Source organism: Opisthocomus hoazin, chromosome 7, assembly GCF_030867145.1.
Source record: "Opisthocomus hoazin isolate bOpiHoa1 chromosome 7, bOpiHoa1.hap1, whole genome shotgun sequence".
NCBI classification, from domain to species: domain Eukaryota; kingdom Metazoa; phylum Chordata; class Aves; order Opisthocomiformes; family Opisthocomidae; genus Opisthocomus; species Opisthocomus hoazin.
Genome location: NC_134420.1, coordinates 31,739,452 through 31,755,223, shown reverse-complemented (window position 1 = coordinate 31,755,223; position 15,772 = coordinate 31,739,452). Strand labels below are relative to the sequence as shown.

Here is a 15,772-nt window from a genome sequence, read left to right as displayed (position 1 = left end):
ATATGTAAGGAATATCTACTCTACCTAGAGCTTAAAATACATCCATATAAATAAAAACTAGTCTAGTTCATTAGGGTCCCCAGGGCAACAGAATCCTGAAATTGCCATACTTCCAAGTAAACTCAAAACTGAGGAGCAAAACCAAAACTATTACAGCTTTGATCTTCACTCAAGCTTTCCGCATAAAACAGAATACATGTATTTCCATCTTACTCAAAGTAAGTTTCTCTCCTCCCTCATAAATCTCTATTCTGCCCATGGAAGCAGTACCAAAAAAATTCTTTATCCACGACAGTTTCAATATTAAAAAAATAAATGTCATTAAGACACACAAAATTACCAAATTGCAAGATCTATGGAGGGTCAAGAAAAAGGCCACACGTTTGGAATATGTACACGGATCTCTCTCTCTCTTTTTTTTACCTTCATTTCTAGCAGCACCATGAAGCTTCCCTCGCCAGCCTTTGATTTTTGTGAAATCATTTGTCTTTCCTGTCCTGGAAACAAAGGGAAATCCGGTATCTGGAAAAGAAGAAAGCTAGCCTCAGTTTACGAGCCAAGCTTGATTGTATCGATGTCCTAGCAAACATTGCTTACTCCTTTTCAGGGACAGACGAACAGTAGTAAATCAAAAGGCTGAATAAAGAGACTTGATTTTTACTTTTTTTTTTTTTTTTTTAATTAACAGAATACTTAAAGCCAAGCTTCCCATAGAGTTCTGCTGTATGATCATGCATCTGCTATCCCATACAAAAGATGCCTTCTCCTATATTTTAGTCTCCCTAGCAATGGTGCAAGCTGTTAATTCCAAAAATCAGAACAGGCGAATCAGCAACTTAGTAGGCTAAAATGGAACAGGCAGATTTTGAGCTGATACTACAACCTCTCTCAGCGAGCAAAGTCATTTGAGTCTCCCCCTTCAATTGAACCAATAACTTTTATAGGAACCGTAGAAACTTCATTCAACATTCGCTACTCTGTCAAATCTAGCTGAGGATCAATTAGGGGTAGTGGCAGGGAATAATCACAAAAGGCAAACAGCAACACCTCTGTCAAGGTACCCATCAGCTCTGGAAGCTAACCTGGAATGTAAAAATACTAACAGGGATCTATTTGGCTGTTTGACATATTGCTAGGCTAGAAGTAATTGCATTCGACACCGAGCTGAGGTCTTCTGAACTGAACCTGCCTCTTTTGCAGTGTAAACAAAGCTGAGATACGTCTGCCTTTTTACCAGCTCCCAAAAGCAGATTCAGAAAGACACAGTAATCAGAATATTAAAGCAGGAGGAAGAGGTAAGTATGAGAAGGACAAGCACCCTTATACTTTGTCCAACCAGTTTATTATTAAAAACAGTATCTATCAACAGTATTAGAATCACAGTCACATTATAATGAGAAATGCACTTGTTTGAATACCAAGTAAGTTCAAAAACCCCACAATTCTTCAGCACTTTATTAATAAATAATTATCATGAAATTATAGGTTAGCCCCCAAGTCGCACCTCAAGCTCTGCCTCTGGAAAGCTCTGATACTCAGCACTGTGAAAGACAACTTTTTTTTGTTTTGCATGTGAGCAACATCAGAGAAATGCAGATTGCTTATGCTTTTTCTGAGCCATTTAAGAGTAGTTAATATGTATATTTACATTTAGAAAATCCAGCTCCAATAGACAAAAAACATGCCCCTACAAATTAAGCCAGACAGATACTATTGCTGGACCACAACCATCACAAAAATGAAGGCTATAGACAATCTGGCCAGAATTACTCAGGACTTCTTGGCCAGTAACCACATAATGATTTACGAAAGTTCTCAGACTTTGTCATTTTAATACCACTTTAATCTCCTTAAGATATCAAGTTCAACCAACTGGCCATATCCCCCTTCTGATCATTGGTAATAAAAACGTAATACCTGAGATTTCAGCAAATTCGTATTCTACCCACCTGGAGAATTGGGATTGGTTCCTGGATAGCTCCAGAAAGAGTAATTTGAGTAGGAAAGAGGAAGCTGCACACCCAAGTATTTCAAGTCAATGCTCATTGTTGGGTCCACAGAATTCAACTTCAGTCCCACTACAAGAGACAAGTATCAGTAAATGTCTCAATGCAGCAAGATGTTAGGAAAACAAAAGTCAAGATATTTACTAAAAAATAAGCCAGTAAGTTATATATAGGCTTTTCCAGCATTCAGCCACCATTTTAAGAGACCTGAAAAAGAGCACTAGCGACTGTAACTGTTACTTATACTGGATTTGCAGCAGGTATGAATTAAAAAGTATTTTAGGGAACGCGAAATTAAAAGAAAAAATGGAATTACTTTTCATAAGTTTTCTTGATTACTACTGAAGTTTCCACAGAAATTTATTAACCCAAGTGGCAGTGTTGCAATAATTCTCACAATAAAATTTTCTGTTTGTTTTTTAAAGAAATTAGCACTGCTTACATCCTTGAAGACTAGAGTTACTGCCTGAACCAACACTGCTGACTATTTGACATTTCATATCACCACATAAATTATCAATTTTGCCAGTGGTACCTACACATCCTTTTCTCTACTGAAACCTATTCTTGTGCAAGAACATACACCACACACTTCAGTTTCAACCAGCAATAAGAGACAACAGCAAACCACGTTAGTTCTGAAGAAGTGTGTGTTAGAAAAATGATGATATAAACGAAGTTGTATTCAAACAGCGTTCTCAGGCCTAGTTTATCAAATGATCTCAGCAGGTTATTTTTTCCCAGGCTTGGCAGTTTGCAATAAAACCTTTTTTTTTGAAGCAGAGGAAATAAACAATCCATGTTGTTGATGCCATCACAAATGTTTAACTGCCTATAACATCTTCCTTCGTCAACTCCCCCAAAATACTCAAACCAAAAGACTTCACTTGGCCACAAAATGTATTTTTATCTATGGCAAAACAAATATAGATACAGAAATGCTGAGGAAAAAAAAGAAGATAGTAAATTTGACTTAGTACCTTTTGTTAGAAAATACTGTTATACTAAATTCAAGAAATTACTGTTGTCAATCAAACTCAGCTCACAGTCTGGAGTTGAGGACATCTAATTTGGCTTTTAGCTATAGAAACCCACAAATGCTGCTCCTGTTGACAGCAAGTCTGAAATTCATATGTTAAATATGTGAGTTTTGAAATTGAAGATGTATGACTTGACAAGGCTCAGGACACATGAAGTAGTATTTGCACATACCACAGAAACCTTGCGTTGGTGGTACACATTTATGTTCATAAGTGGCAACACAGTGACCTTATTAGTGGCAGCCCAAAAACAATCAACATGACAGACATGGTTGTTTAAACAGATACTGTTTTCAAGGACAGTCTAGTGAGATACAGATTTCAATTCAAATCTACATAGTGAAACAGCAAGTCAGTCAAGCATTTTGTATAAAAACATGTCAACTGCCAAATGTCAGGGTGCCATCCATTTCTTTTCGAACTCGGCTGAAAATAAAATGGAAAGAGTATGCACTTTCTTCTTCTTGACACTCCATTTGAATTATTCTGTCATCTTCAAAAGCCCAGCTTTATTTAACACTCAAACAAAAATAAGAACATCACCCATACACAAAATTGATTATTTCAGTTTAGGATCATGAAGTGAAAAGCACCCAGACAAAAAAAAAAAACACAACAACACACACACAGAAGATGACTCCAATTACTGCAACACGGAATGAACACAGCCAGCCTAAAGAACAAATGGTAATAGTACATGTATGTCAGTACAGACATTACCACACGTGACACATGAACTATCATTTTTATTAGTTTCTATCATCCCCAGTATTGCCAAGTTTCAGTTGCCATAATCAAATATTGGCAAATGAAGAATCAACTCCTTCAGAACTTTCTCCTCTCCACATCAGATGCAGCTGCTAAATGTGAAATACGATGCCTGACAACAGTGCTTTTGATTTTGGGGAATATAATTAGAGATTCAAATTAGCTCAGATAGAAGAGGCATTCCATAGCACTCCAGTACTCCAGCAGGAGCTTTCCTTCTAACATGCTTAAATTGAATTCCCTTCTTTCTGAAGCATCTTCTTCCTGCACTCCTGGTGTCTCTAAGATCCAGATAGTCTCAATCACAATTTTCTTAACTTTGCAAATCAACAGCAATTGTGGGGTTCAGGTACAGCTCCAACACATCTGTGACTCTCAAGAAGAAAGTTAAGCTTCTCAACTACATTGTCTAAAACCAAAATCAGAGTTAACATCAAAATTGCTATGTCCATTTCCCATACTGTAGTGAGGACAAGAAAGTCAGTAAGCTTCTACAAAATGGCTGAAAGCACATTCAGAAACATGCATTTCATATCTTCCAGACAGAAGAGAACAACATCTCTGGCTGTTCTGTAGGAGATTACAAGGAGGTATTAGTTATGATCTGCGGCCGAGAAATTCTGGAGAACAAGTATCAGAATCAGGAAAGCTAATGCGGCTCCACCAAGCCACCACAAGAGAGAGAGAGAGACGGGGGGGGGGGCGGTAAAAGAAGATAAAAAACCCAACAACCAGCTCTCCATTAACATCATCGCGGTCCTTCCCCGACCTCAAGTCTGCAATGGAAGGCGATAGATCTGTAACTTATTGGAAGTTGAAGGTAATCTGAACAAAGACTGATTCCAGTTCCAGCAGCTGAAGTCTAACAACAGAAGTATATGTATTGTAATTCACTTCAGAGCCTGATCAAATTACATCTGTATCTGTCTGTGGCAATACTCTTGCTGCAAATAGTCTTCACACAACTTCTTTTCCCTCTAAAAATTAGACAGGTGAGGGTCAATCTCTTCACTGCTGAATTACAATGTCACCATTTAAAAGGCTCAGCAGATTACCATCCAACACTGAAAATGACGGTCACAAGCATTCAAGAAAGTAAAAATTCTTCAGATCTTTTTTTCTTAGCCTGATGCTTGACTTCTCTTGTCCATTTTGTAGTATCTGTGAACTGCTCAACACCCTTCAGATGGTACGACACACTTCACCACCGTTCATTTAGAAAGCAGAGGAAAAGCACGTGGGTTTTACACCAGTTTCAGGATCACCTCATGAGGCTAGTGTTGTAGTTACCAACATGCTGTAATTTTATTACACTTATCTTGGGTAAAGATAACATCTAGGAGGCCCACAATATAATCCCCAAAGCTTTAATGTTGCTGTAACATTTGCTTAGTGCTGTATCTAGCATTGCCAGCAGCCAACCACAAAACCGATTTTACCACCGTTCTTGAAATAGGATTAACACACGCAGACCTGTGAGGGTCGGTTGGCCAGTGAGGTCATTAGAAAACAGGTCTGCCCATTTCTGGACGCATGGGAGGGGAGAACTGCATTCAGACATCCATGATACAACTGTTACGCCTGATGGTACACGACTGAGGTACAATGTGGCCAGAGATAGGATATCTTCTTTCATTCCCACCACATCCAGTACAGAGCTTTAAGAGCTCTCTACCAGCCTTCTTACGACTGCTTTGCAAAGGTGGAAGACAGGAATGTCGGCTCAACACTAGCAAGATGCAAAGGCATCCCTTTAAATGACTGCAAAAAATGCCAGGCTAGTTCTCATCATACTCTGTGCATAAACCATTTAAGATAATTCAGGATTCTTCACAGCAGAAGCTCTCTGACAACCCAAAGTAACTAGCATCAGAGTCAACGTCAGTATTTGGAGTCTCCGTCCCTACAACATTACAGTTAGATGTTTGAAAAATTCGGGTCCAGAACCTCAAGAGCATGACGTATGATGCTTCCATTTGGATCAACTTCATCATCTGCTCTGATACCTATGTTAACGCTATCGGTCTCAGGACTACTATTGCTGAAGACTCTCAACATCATCAGTAGACAGAACGTTACGTTCTGCCGTGTTGGTCCCTGACTTTCTTACATCTGACCTCAGGATAATAGTGTACGTAAATGAAAGATCACAAGCTAGAAGTACCTTGCCTGGCCCTCTTACGTGGCTAGTGAACCTGGATCTACAGTGACTCAAAGAAATACAGACTCCAACACAGGAAATGTAGTCTTTGTTAAGTGTTTCTGGATATCTAGCTCCTTTACTACCAGGAAATGCCTATCTTCTATGCAGGAGTAAAATGTACTCCATCTCCTCTCTACGAGGACTAGCTCATTACAAAACAGGCATGGCCCGAAGCCTGAAATTCGGCTCAGCATCTTCTGCAAGAGGCACACAATGACATGCAGCCTCCTGCTCTGCTGTTGGGAGATTCAGGATTCATCTTCTGCCGCCTCCACCTCTTCTAGTTTGCAACACGGATGTGTGAAAAAAACACTACCTTTATTGGCTGCCTGAAAGTACTTTCAAAGCTTTTAAGACAAAAACCTGGGTCAGACACCACAGATTCTCTCTCATTGTCACGAGGGAAATAGACAGTTTCACACAATTTTCCTTTCCTACCCCCACATTTGTACACACACACCCCTGTATGCTTTCCTGCATTTGAAAAAAAATAACCAAAATCAGATTCCAGCTGTACTGTGCATACACAGTACTACATCCAGTAGGAAATTATCAACTCAGTATGATTAATATACAGCCAGGTGCAACAAGATTTAGACTGCCTTGCTTACCTTCCTGAAGGCTAGGATGTATTACTTGCTTATGCCTCAAGGTCTTCAGCTCTTCCATCAATTCCTTTTCCAACACTTGTATTCTTGCTTGACAATCTACTCAAAAAATAAAGAGACCATACAAAAAACATTTACTACGCAAAAAATTGATTAAAATGATCAATTTTCCAGTGTGTCTTTACAAATTCCCTTATTCTAGCGAATAGCCACTTACAAAAAAAAAAACCACACACAAATGTACCTGGATCATTTGTAGTCAACAAGGGAGCCTGAAGATTCTGTGACTCTTCTCCTCCAGCTCTATCAACAGTGTGAATGTCAAGAGCTTCCTACATACATAAAGAGCCTCCAATAAGATACCTTAAAACACTGACTTAGATGCAAACTAGGCCACATCAAAATATCACTGAAACATTCAAAACATGAGACTGTTTAATAAACAAGCATGCATTCTTTTATACAGAACTCCAGAACCCTCTATGTCTCCCCAAATAGCTAATAAGTAAGGAAATGTTACGATTAACATAGGAACAAGACAACAGATTTGGGAAGAGGTCATAAACCTCAAAACTCAGTTTGAAAGAAAATATACCTCCAGCTTATTAGTATAAAGGGCTTAAAAATGAGACATTGGAAAAGGTTTTGAATTTTACTCAAAACAGTTAGGTTTTACCTTTGATGCAAAGGACACAAAGAGGACTCCATCAACATCTTCAAGGTCCGGCTTAACATCTGGAAGGATACCCCCAGGCCCCAAAGAGGTGTTCTTACTTGTTATTACAGATTTCCCTATAGCTTTAGGTGGTCGACCAGCCTTTGAAATTTTCAGTTTCCGTGGCCTTCCTCTTTTAGTTGTAACTGATGACAGGGCGTTTTGATTGCTACCAGCACCTTTCAGGGACAAGGGATTCTTCAGCATGCCAGGCCTTTTTCTTCCACAGATCTCTTTAGTTGAAAAGTGACAACTTACTGAGCCCCTGAGATTAAAATTAGGTGATTTAGACAGAGCCCACTGGGCCTCTCTGATTGAAGCATATTTCTGTGACATTTTACTCCCAGGAGATTGTTTTTTGATAACCACCTCCTCAGTTACAGTGGCTGTGCCTGAGCAAGAGCCTTTGTGATTTTCGAAACACACAGGCAAGGAATCCAGTACTGCACTTAAAGGGGATTTCTCCTTCTTGCAAGAGGACAGCATGGTCTGTGGCAGCTCAGATATCTTCACTGTACTCTTTGTGACTGCACAAGGTTCCAAATAGACCACAGGCATCTTCCCACTATCCAGTTTTAACATTTTTGCTTTGGCAACACCTGAAGGACTGGTTAGCACACGCTTCCTAGATCTGAATTCTCCATCAATTCCATCCGTTTCACCGTGTCTCATCATGTGTTTTTGTAGGACAGGATCATCATCATCAGTGTTGGAATACTCATCAGTTTCTTCATCTGTGTCTTCCTGTTTCACACTTATTCCCTGTGTGCAAATATTTGACTCATAGTCATAGTCATCTACTGGTTCCTCTTTAATGACTACATTAAAGTGTCCATTTGGGTCCAATGGGGATGCCACACGGGAACTGCTTTCGTAACTGCTAGCAATGGGACTGGGGTGGGAGAGAAGGGACAAAAACAAAACACAACACAAGATCTTTACCAAATCTCTTCCTTTACCGAAATCCCATCACCTCCCATAATCCTTAGTTACATACTATAAAAAAATTCCGAAATGCTTTGAGACATGAGTCTGCTAAATAAACTGTCATTTACAAGCTTAGATTTTTAAAAGTAGGCACTGAAAAAAAAAAAATTTGCCATCTTTAAAAACAATCCAACTTCTTATCTGAAGGCAGCAGCACAATTTCCTTCCCTAGTAGTATCAGGGTGACATTTACACTTTTTCCTATTTGAGACTTGGCATGAACTCATGCTAAGCTATCACCTTTTAAATGTTCAGAAGTGGCTTTAGTTTGCTGTGTATCTCATTACATCACCTGACTAAAGCCACCGTGCTTGCAAATAAGAAGCCAAGTGAGTGCCTAATGCCTTTCAATTCACACGATTTAACTAAAATTTCCGTTAATTCATCCTGAAGCCACATACAGACAATTCCTAAATTCAGTCGTTGTTCTAATGCTTACAGAATGTTAACATCCTGTTGAACTATGCTCCATCTTCCACTAAACCTGAGTATTAACCTAACCAGAATTTTACACATCACGCATTGAATACCGAAGACTAACAGTGTCACCAGCCACACTCCGATGATGGGCTTGAGGAACAGACACATCAGTCAAAAAATTGCAGTCAGCAGTTGTTAAGTGCATCAGAAGTTGGCCCCTCGTCATAAGAGGAAAGATAGGAAACCAGAAACTCATACCCACAATGAACCTCAGAAAACAGTAGTCAGAACTTACTAAACATATCAGACAGTATTCCAATACTCCCTTTACATATTTTATAAAACACTATATATAATTTAAATTATGTTAAATTATTACTCAAATTCTGTTAAGCTTAAGTTATTAAAATGTTACTAAGAATAACAATATTTTTTAATGTTAGTTAATGCTAACATAATTTCAAATATGTGCCCAAGCACAAGTACAGGCTGGATGGAGAATGGACTCAGAGCAGCCCTGAGGAGAAGGACTTGGGTGGGGTGCTGTTTGACCAGAAGCTCAACACGACCCAGCAATGTGCGCTTGCAGCCCAGAAGGCCAACCATATCCTGGGCTGCATCAAAAGCAGCGTGGCCAGCAGGTCAATGGAGGGGATTCTGTCCCCCTGCTCTGCTCTGGGGAGACCCCACCTGGAGTCCTGTGTTCAGCTCTGGAGCCCTCAACACGAGAGACATGGACCTGTTGGAGCAGGGCCAGAGGAGGGCCACAAAAATGGTCAAAGGGCTGGAGCACCTCTCCTACGAAGAAAGGCTGAGACAGTTGGGGCTGTTCAGCCTGGAGAAGAGAAGGCTCCAGGGAGACCTTATAGCAGGTTTCTAGTCCCTGAAGGGGGCTGACAAGAAAGCTGGAGAAGGACTTTTTACAAAGGCATGTAGTGATAGGATAAGGGGTAATGGCTTCAAGCTGAAAGAGGGTAGATTTAGATGAGATATAAGCAAGAAATTTTTTTACAATGAGGGTGGTGAGGCACTGGCACAGGTTGTCCAGAGAAGCTGTGGATGCCCCCTCCCTGGCAGTGCTCAAGGCCAGGTTGGATGGGGCTTTGAGCAACCTGGTCTGGTGGAAGGTGTCCCTGCTCATGGCACGGGGGTTGGAACTAGGTGATCTTTAAGGTGCTTTCCAACTCAAATCATTCTATGATATACTGTTATTAAGTTATTACATATAAAGGGAATATTGCCTTCATTATTGTGCATATAAGTGTGTGCATCTGTATTTTATTATCCACCACCACCCCTTTAAAGAATGATTATGCCAGTCCCAGGCTGGGACTGAGGAAGGAGAAGATGTAGAGGAAGAGGTTGTTTCTGCCCATGCAGACTGAGGAGACACTTAAGGAAAAAAAGCTGGGATGCACCAGAGTCACAACATGGAGCTGGGAGTCTCCACCTCATGAAGAAAGACTGCAGTCTTAAAACAGGGAGCAGACAGTCAAGACACAGATTTACAGATTTATACATAAAATTCCTAAGCACAAGATGGAACCCACCTAGAAAACCTGTTGCAATTCAGAAGAACCTAAGTAACCAGAAGTAAGCCTGACGCAAAAACCCGGCTTTGTGAGGCAAGAGAAGAGTGGCACACCAGTCCTATTTTGTCTCCTTTCTTCTCTATCCAATGAGTTTCCTATCAAAATGTTTTTAGCTTTCATTTAGTAAGAACGTCAAATATAAAGAGTAAAAAGCCTTTCTTTTTAAGCAAGTTTACTGTGAAAGAAATTCTAAGACAGTCCACATAGGTTATGGGCAACTAAATATCCTGTCACATTACAGCTAGATGTTGATTCATTACAGCAGATCCACAATTAAAGTGAATGCTATTAAGAACAGTCGAGTCATCTGCTCCTCTTTCTTAGAAGTCTCTAAAATAAAGAGGCAGAAAACCCTAATAAATTCACTGGCCAGGATTCATTTCTCATCCGAGTTCTACTGTTTCCAGTTGCAAGCCCAGTAAAGCCTGGACTTCTCCAGACATTTTCCTTTACCGATTGCAAGATGTATACTCAAGCTAAGGATTACCTTTCTATTGGTGATCTGGACAGTATACAAAACAAAGCCCAGCTGTAAAACTGAAGGTTCTAGACACAAATATTACTTTACTCTGCATATTGCAACCGTAAGCCAGATGGGGACAAGACTGAGGTATCATCCATCTATGTGTATGTATGAGAAGATCAAGTATTTGCACAAAATGCTGGGCCGCATTTTTCGAGTTTTTTTAATTCATGTGCAATTATCAACTTTTCAAAGAATAAAAAAGTTGCTTTTTAGCACTGAAATAATTTCATTTGGCCTTAGTTAAGTTTGTGAAGTTACGTGCAACATAAGCAGTCACAGAAACTTCTCTTCTTATATACTATGGGAAGATGAATCATGCAAGTTTGTCCTCTCAAAATCCTCGGCTTAATCTGAGATCAGGTAAAAATGGCAAAATGTCTTAACCAGCTCTTTCTTTGCCCGACATGGAACAATGCTCATACTGAAGCAAACTTCTTTATGCCTCAAGTAATGTATTTAGTATCCTCGCAATAAACCAGTAAAAGCAGAGAAATTGTCTTCTTGCATTTTGACAAATTAAAATGTAGCTGCTCAGTTACTGAAAGTACTGACCTATACGGATCTTTTTTCTTTTTTATGTAGATCATTTTAAAATACACCATGGGGGGAAAAAAACCCAAACTAATTTCTTCTGGAATTAATCTAGCAATCTGTGGCTGATGTTTGAAGGATGATCACTTGCCTATCTCTTCCAAAAGAAGGCAAGGAGGGAAGAAAGGTAAACAGTCAGACTAAACACAAGACAACTAAATTACAAAAACAAGACCACTGAGGCATTAAAAATCCCACTGTATTTGTATTTTTGAAGCAGGAAATTCAAAAGAACTTGGAAGGGAGAAAGAGTACATTAGCCTGTAAGACTTAAGAACCAGTAAAGTTTGCTTGTGGTTCCCTCCATGCCCCCAACATCTGAGTGGTTCCAGGCATAAGCATTCCTATAGAAATGTCCACACCTCAAATTAAACATTTATTTTCTTTACAATACACCTGATGAAACTAAAATATACTACCAAGTGACAGAAAAAAAAACAACCTACCACCTTGCATAAAGAAAACCCTCTTTATTTCCAAAGCACGCTAATAACTCAAGATTAAAGTTATTCTCAGGTATGCACAGACTTTTACATAGTTCCATTTGCAAAAATGTCACACAAATTGAGCACTAGTGGGAAATATCACACACTATAGCACTGGGAACTCCACTTCCTTTGGAGAGCGTTATCCGGGAGAAAGCAGTTCCCAACTTCTGACTCTCACCCAAATCTAAACTCAGCACAAATCACTACCCTGCATAAAAGCAAGATAGTGCCTATCAACTACTAGTAATGACTTGCCTATGACAAAAAAAATTTGTCCAGCCCTCATTAATATGTAAATATTAATATGTAAATATTAATGTGTCTAGTTTGATAAAACACCACTCACTCAACACTGTCCTTGAAAGGCTGATGTATTTATGAAGGGATCTCAACTGCACATCATGAAAACATCATCAACAGATCTGAAGGCAGGGGAACTAATGTTCTGAAAAACTCCAGCACATAAAAAGACAGTTCTGCCATTTCTTGTATGACCTCAATTTTTCTCTTTCCAAGTACAGAATCTGACTTTTTCAGATAGATTACAAAAACATAAAACGAAGAGCTGAACAATGCTTGAGGGCAGTTCTAGGACTGTGGTAACATTGATTCATTAAATGATAGATGCTTCCTAGCCCAGAACAGAGAAAACCCCTTCAGAGTCTTCCCCAGTCTGTGAAGCTTTTAGCACATTTCACAGATAAATTGTCTTGGAAGTCAAACGAGGGAAGGTGTGTAACATGCTCTGGACCAAGAGAAATTAAGTCTGCTGATTTACATCATCTGTTCCTAAGGCAATGTCCTTGAGTCCTTAAAACTGATGGATGTTATTCCTTGGGAAAGAAGCGAACAAAAAAACCCCAAGCTATCCAATTCAAACAGTTCTCCAAATAATTTGCTTCAATGACCCCTTCAGGTAAACAAAATGATCAAAATTTTAACTTTTCCAACTTCAGCTGACACCAAGGAGGAAAAAAGGAAAAAGAAAAAATCACTGTGGAGACAAAATAAACCTTTTTGTAATTATTTTCAGAGTTTTACTTCCAATATGCAAAGTTATCTAAACACTTCTCCATGCTGTATTCTTAGGAGCTAAAGAAAGCCCATTCTCTCTGAATTCAGAGTACTTTCAGTCTTCAAGATGTGTTTCTCTAGTATGTACAGCAACATTACTGGAGAATGTAACCCAGTCTAGAAGACATTCTTCTTCCTAATAAACTGACACTGACAAATACTGCAGAAGAAAGGTTAGGACACTCGAGATCCCAAAGCAATTCTAGTATTCTTAAGAATTATTACAATTACACTCAATGAAGTCTCAAAGAATGGATAACTTTGTGATTCGAACTTTTTCACTCACTCGAAAGGCAAGGACATGCTTTCTGCAAGGGGAAAAAAAGACCCTAAACAACTGAGCAAAATTCTGTCCTCTCTAAAACACACTGAAGTAGGATAGTAATACAGCCTTTGAAACAAACTGTGTAATTATGTCATGAACACAACTTCTTACCTCCTAAGAACTCACCTCCAATTACATCATTAACATCATCCTGGTACTCTGCAGTCAAAGAATTTCTTGGTGTAGTGATCTACATAGCGCTGCTTTTGTCACTAAGTCTTTGTCAGACTAAGTCTGGTATTCACAGACAGACATGAAGAAACATGGCAGGAGATAAACCTTCTTTTTTTCAAAAAAATCACTTCTTCAGGTTCAAAGTATGTCTAGCACCTCTTGACACAGATTAACTATTCACTCCATCTGCTCTATTCTATTGCTTTGATTTTGGAAACTAAGTGAAAGTGCAGTAAAATAATAGGTTTCACCAGGCTTGCTCTACTAACATGAGCACTTGGCGGTTAGCAGGTTTCACGCTATGAGTACGCTCTCAATACACGCTAGATTGCTTTACTACTGTTTGTGTGATATGAATAGAATGGTTCAAAAAACTCAGCACTGGATAAACATCCAGACATAAAATCACCACAGAGTAAATGAAGGTCTGAACAGGGTATCAGTTATTCTGAAGCACTTTCCTAGGTGCAGCTTCTCTTACCTCACAGCAAACATGAAGCAACTGACTATCAACAGGCAGGCTACCTCATACTACTCTGTGGAACAGAAAAATTCACACAAGCATTTATTGACAAAACAATGGCACGCTGCCTGTTACAGTTGCCTTGTAGCAATCCCTGCACATACCCAACCCAAATACCCACACGCACCACACATCCTCACCCATCCACTAATGAAAACTGAAGATACAGAGACAGCACATCGCTGTGGTAAGCAACTCTAAAAAGAAAGGCAACGTTCTGATGACTGCAATGTGCTCTGTTTAAAACACTGAAAAATTAAGTTTAGTCTTCTGAAATGCTAAGAGGGTAGAGAAATCCCTCAACACTTCTTTACAAAGAGAGTCAAAGCAACACAGGAAAAAATATTGAACACTTACACTCCTCAGACACTTTAGAAAGTCCAGACTAGTACACGACTGTTTAAGCAAAGAAAAGCTTGTAATAATATTAAGTGTTCTGCCATTTCAGGTCAGGCAAGCTTCAGCTGTAAATCTAAACGTACACTGAGCATCCCATTATTTGATGTTTTACCAAATATCCCACTCAAACAGTACAAAAAATGAACATTAACCCACCTCTCAGAGACTTCTTGTTTTAGCTTTGGCATATCACCTGAAGGCAGGTCAGTGTCCAGGAAACCCAGGAAGTCCCTTTCTGCATTAAAGGACTCTTTTTCCAGATCCATGTCTGATGGGTTTTGACCAATGAATGAAGAATCTAAACTTCTCTGATGCAAATTCAATCCATCAACCCCAGCAGGGCGACCACAAATGCCAGCAGCGCTAAAAACATCACCTGCTTCCAATTCCAAGTTATTGTTTTGTTTCACATCGCGCTGAGGTCGACTATTCAACCCATCATCTCTGAACCCTTTAGCAAAAGGATTGTAATCTATTTTCAGCTGGGTAATCTGGATGTTCTGGTAGGCTGTAACTGCGAAGAACTCTGTCTGTGGAAAGGTAAACGTATGGACATCGGGGCCATTGAGCTGAATTACTTCTGTGGCTTTGTCTGCAGGCACCAAGTGAAGTCGTGGCAGGTAACGGTGCATAGAATGTAAGATTATATGACCTTCCTGGTCCAGTGTATTGTTAGTAAGTTTGAGTTTGTAGAAGGATACTGGCTGGTGCATCCAATATTGGCCAGTGGAAGGTGATTCTGGATGAATGAACACTCGACCAAGAACGTGCGGTTCTGCCTTCCCGCTGGGCTCCCACCAACGGCCGTTCCATTTGTATCGGTGATTGTCCACAGGGGATATGTCCATGACTAGGATGTACTTCTGACTGACATCCAGACCTGTAATCCAGTACCGGCAGTACGGGAACATGCGCCTCCCCTGCTTCGTCAGAATCATCTCTGTGTTGCGATGGTAGAATTCATTCCACATACTGTTGTTATCCAGGGTGACAGTAATGCCCCCTGAGACACAGTCAGCTGGGAGGCAGGTCTTGACTTTGGATTTTACTGGAGTCGACACACTGCTGGCGAGAGCACAAGCATCGCGGTCTGCTACTAGGATTCCTTGGTCAGCTTTACCGTTTCCCTGCTGTTGTTTCAAGATGACAAAAAAAGCAGGCGCTGCACCAGACACAGTCCCACCATCCCGGCTACCCAAGACAATCTGCTGTTTCTCCATGATGAGCAATCTTACAAGCTCTCAAACCAAATGCAAATCCTACACAGTTCTGATTAGGATCATCTACGCGTGTTCACCATTCTGGAAAAAAGGAAAATACAGTTAAAATTATT

General features: G+C 39.8%; 1 protein-coding gene across 7 annotated transcripts in view; it reads right to left on the bottom strand.

The window, feature by feature from the left end:
• MGA (MAX dimerization protein MGA) overlaps nt 1–15,772 on the bottom strand; it is a 63,991-nt gene that overhangs the window by 35,859 nt on the left and 12,360 nt on the right. For all 7 annotated transcript variants that reach the window (XM_075427590.1, XM_075427594.1, XM_075427593.1 and 4 more), the window contains exons 2-7: nt 14,596–15,740; nt 7,302–8,232; nt 6,870–6,957; nt 6,629–6,724; nt 1,950–2,078; nt 424–522 (exon numbers count right to left, since the gene is read on the bottom strand). In XM_075427590.1, coding sequence (XP_075283705.1) covers nt 424–522; nt 1,950–2,078; nt 6,629–6,724; nt 6,870–6,957; nt 7,302–8,232; nt 14,596–15,659 — 2,407 coding nt within the window. In that variant the 5' untranslated portion in view covers nt 15,660–15,740. The remainder of the gene's footprint in view (nt 1–423; nt 523–1,949; nt 2,079–6,628; nt 6,725–6,869; nt 6,958–7,301; nt 8,233–14,595; nt 15,741–15,772) is intronic.